Below are 4066 nucleotides of genomic sequence, written 5' to 3'. Positions count from 1 at the left end.
AGTGAAAAAATACAGTGAGATGATCATGCTACCCCTAATCAATACAAGTATGAGAGCAAGTAACTTACCAGCATTATAGTAAATACATGCATGCACTCAAAGGCATAGCAGAAAAATAGACCATAAAGCATCCTTAGTTACCGCAATGGATAAACAATTTGAGATAGATACTCCCAAGGCCATAGACAAACATTACGAAATGGAGGAAGTAATTTCTAAAAAAATTTAATATACTCTTAAATTTCTTAGACTATTTCTGACTAATTTTGAAAAATTGTACAAATACAATTAAACAAAAAAAAATTACCTCCGCTTCCTTCTTCTTTCTTTCTCTTCCTCTTCCTTCTCTCCTCCTCTGACTCCTTCTTCCTTGCCTGGTCGAGCGGCAGTGTGTAGTTGCATGGGCCGCCGGTGAGGCGCACTGCGGGGGTCGCAGGGGTGACACGTAGGCGCGTGGGCAGGGCGGGGCGGCGCGGCGCCTAGGCGAGGGCGAGGGCGAGGGCGAGGGCGGTGCGGCGCGTGGTCGCGTGTGCCGCGCGTCCGATGCATTAAAAGCATCTTGTCGTCGTACTATATGATGATAGGTTTGTTGCCATACTATATGGCGATAAGAAATCTATCGTAACTGTTGCCCCATTTGTTGTCGTACCCACAATATGTCACCAAATCAGTTGGTGATTAGTATATATCACCATATGATATGGTAACAGTATGTTATTCTTGCAATTTCGAGAAATCATCTATTATTTTTATAACTTTCCAATAAAATACTATTATTAAAAAAATCTTTGGGTTCCAATGTCGATTCAGGCATCAATTCATAAAGCTGGTGATTAGTGGAGGCACGAAGCGTGCAAAGCGAATTAAAGGGGAGCGAATACGAGCTGATCGATCAGCTCTGTCGATCGCATTAAGCAAAGGCAGGGCATTAATAGGCACTAGTGAAGTAATTAATTCCAGCTCTACGTAAGCAGAGCGAAACTCACTGATTGATTATGCATGCACTCAGGACACGTAAAGGCCCTGTCCATTACACCAGGTAAGAATCCATCTCTCTGTCGAGCTCTCTCTCTCACACACACACACAAGAATTTTAGGAGAAATTGACAAGACGGAAGAAGAAAAATCGCACCACAAACATACTCGATCCATCGGCCGCCACAACCAGGACGCGTCTAGAACGGGCGGGCACGATCGACGATGAAGTTGCTTAGAGTACTAGTAGTGGCCGTTGGCCGCCGGCGTCTCGACGTCGAAGACATGCTGGCCGCCGCGACCGTTATTGCCGAGCTCGTGCTTGCCGTTGCCGTTGGGCTGCGCCGAGGAGATGGGCAGCTGCTCGGTCGCTCCGTCCTTGGAGCCGCCGGCTGAGACGTCGGCGACCTGGTTCACGTAGTCCTTGCTCTTGCCCCATATGAGCGCGTACAAGCCTACCACGATGATCGCTGCGCCGATCACACTGGAAGAACAAAACAAGCTGATGGCATTAGCACTACTGAATGTACACATATCATTACCAGATACTTTTATTTATATACATATCATTACCAACTCATCTGAATATACTATATAAACATAGGATTATATACGTGGATTGTACGACGTTTTTTGTACCTTCCAAGAGTGATCTCTTCTTTGAGTATGATGGAGCCCATGACGGCGGTTACGATCATGCACAGGGGGTTGAAGGCTGTGACGAACACCGGGCCTCGTTGCCGTGACACGATGCCTTGCACGTAGTAGGCCACACCGGAACACACTATGCCCTGTAACGTGCATACGCGTGCACAGTTCAGTGAAAAGTGTCAATGAAAGACGGTGCTTATACAGCATTATGAATGCAGGGACGCGACTCACGGCGTAGATGGCGGTGAAGAGGCGGGTGTCGAAGCCGATGACCCAGGCCTTGGTGTTGTGGCGCTCCGCGACCAGCGTGACGGCGCCGCTCATCACCGAGCCCATCATGCAGATGAGCGTCGTCAGCGACAGCTCCGCGGGGTAGCTCTGCAGCGTGTTGGACTGGAGGACGAAGAAGCCGGACCAGCAGACGCAGGCGACAATGATCACGATAGTCCCGTTGAGCCAGCCGGCGCCCTGGCCGCCGGCGCCGGCGCTGTCGTGGTGCTGGCCCCTGGACCAGGGGAACTGCACCACGGGGCCGTGGTACAAGACCATCAGCACCGCGCCGGCGACGGTGCAGAGCGTGCCGACGATCTTGGCCTGGCTGTGCACGCTCCGCAGCCGCACCTTCTCCATCCGCAGGATGAGGGCCATGACGAAGGTGACGGCAGGGAGGATGTTGATCAACGCCGACGCGAAGCCGGCAGAGGTCAGGTTGGCACCCATGTAGTACAGGTTCTGGTCAAGCACAGGTCTGCATGAACGGAACATGGATGCATGTACAGCACGTCAGATCTCGAGCTGTGTAGAAGTATGTGCGATTAGTCGTAGCTTATTTGTACGTACTCAAGCAAGGCGAGCCCCATTATCTTCAAGAAGATGGTGATGGTCATCTTTGGCCTCACGTTCCTGCATCACGTCGGATTGGAGCAAAATTAAGCACAGAGTTAGTCATGGATCATGGAGAGAGAAATGAAGATCTCAAACAGAGCATGATGCAACGGCTGACCCTTGCATGCAACCAACGATCTCAAATACAAAACATGAAAACAATTGCATGCATGTCACTGTAGTCATGTACAGTCACTGTAGTCGATCTCGATTTTTACTCACACATGGGGCATGGTGGTTTGACAACCCCTCCACCAATGTCCAATCAGGGGCTCGTGCCGTGTGTATAATTGGCTACTGTGGTCATCTTTAAGCAGCTCATGACACACGTACCACAATTTTAAATCATGAAAACTTGCTGTGAAAATTTTGGATTCTGCAGTATGTATTATGATTTAACACATGATGACAAGGAAAGCTGCGAAAAGAACATACTTTTTGTTCAGGATGCAGGTGCGAAATAGAATACACATGCTACTTTTCCGGATTAGGATCTGCAAGTGCTGGTCGTGGAGCATGCACCATCTGATAGGGACTAAAATGCCATGTCGGTTTTTGTCGATTATGAAGACGAAATGGATGAACCTAACAAAGTATCCTCATGCATGGATCTAGTGCACGACTCACAAGTTGGGATACTTTACCATCTTGTTTTCTATCAGTTTGTCGCCCCGAATTCTAGGGCAAGAGATGCAATGCTAGATCGATCACTTCAAAATCATAGCCTTAGCTAAGTTCCTAACTGAACAGAAATACATCGATCCTGTCAAGCGCATGTCGAAGTTTTTCCTCCTACTGCACTTGCATGCATGGTTCAACTGTCGATGATGTATCTCTCGCATGCATGCAGCATACGTCGTGTCCGTGAAGCACGACACCACGAACTGGTATATGGTAGAGACGGAGCACAACGTAGTACGTACATGGAGGAAGAAAACGAACAGATTTTGAGACAGAGAGGCCGGAGAGGGAGGGGGCGCGAGCAGCAAATTGTATATACCTCTCAAACCAGAGCGCAAAGGGCGCCATGACGACGGTGGCGACGATGTTACGGTAGACGACGAGCACGAAGTGGCTCATCCCGCGCTTGAGGGAGGCCACGGCGACCACGTACATCCCGGCGAACCCTACCTGCAGCAGGGTCATGGCCAGGTACGGCTTCGCATCGCTCAGAACTTTTCCCACACCCATTCTGCTGAATAATATCTCTCCGTAATCCTCAGCTAAATTCCAAGCGTTTCTTCCTCACCCGCACTTCGACCTGGCTAGGAAGCTCAAGCTCTTCACAGCACAAGCTACGGCAGTGAGGAGGCAATGAGCTCACCGAACCATTTATATAGCCGCTCGCCACACTGTGCATCAGTGAACAGCAAGTGTAGCTATCGAAGTTTGATCAGCCGAGATGCCAAGTGCAGCCACCGATGGATCCGAGTCACAGGCACCCGGCTGTCTGTCTGTGTTGCACGCAGTGCTGGCTTAGCTAAATTAATGTTCCTTGTTTAATATTCCACTTCACCCCCCCCCCCCCCTCTCTCTCCTCTCTCATCTTTTCCCG

The 4066-nt window shown here is 49.7% G+C and overlaps 1 protein-coding gene across 1 annotated transcript; it reads right to left on the bottom strand.

Moving 5' to 3' along the window:
- Positions 1–942: 942 nt before the first annotated feature.
- LOC133920351 (WAT1-related protein At1g21890-like) lies at positions 943–3855 on the bottom strand. Its single transcript, XM_062364967.1, has 5 exons — positions 3512–3855; positions 2467–2529; positions 1858–2374; positions 1615–1766; positions 943–1459 (listed from the first exon to the last, which is right to left on the bottom strand). Exons 1-5 carry the CDS (start codon positions 3700–3702, stop codon positions 1219–1221), a joined length of 1164 nt encoding a protein of 387 aa, XP_062220951.1. The 5' UTR covers positions 3703–3855; the 3' UTR covers positions 943–1218.
- Between the last annotated feature and the right edge of the window lie 211 nt (positions 3856–4066).

This window comes from Phragmites australis, chromosome 6 (genome assembly GCF_958298935.1).
Source record: "Phragmites australis chromosome 6, lpPhrAust1.1, whole genome shotgun sequence".
Taxonomy (NCBI): domain Eukaryota; kingdom Viridiplantae; phylum Streptophyta; class Magnoliopsida; order Poales; family Poaceae; genus Phragmites; species Phragmites australis.
This window is presented reverse-complemented; position numbering and strand designations above follow the sequence as displayed.

Excerpts from the sequence above, each read along its gene's own strand:
- LOC133920351 (XM_062364967.1), bottom strand. The coding sequence starts at position 3,702 with ATGGGTGTGGGAAAAGTTCTGAGCGATGCGAAGCCGTACCTGGCCATG. Across the intron at positions 1,767-1,857 it reads TCTTCACCGCCATCTACGCC|GGCATAGTGTGTTCCGGTGT; the intron begins GTGAGTCGCGTC and ends TGCACGTTACAG. Across the intron at positions 1,460-1,614 it reads GAAGAGATCACTCTTGGAAG|TGTGATCGGCGCAGCGATCA; the intron begins GTACAAAAAACG and ends TTGTTCTTCCAG.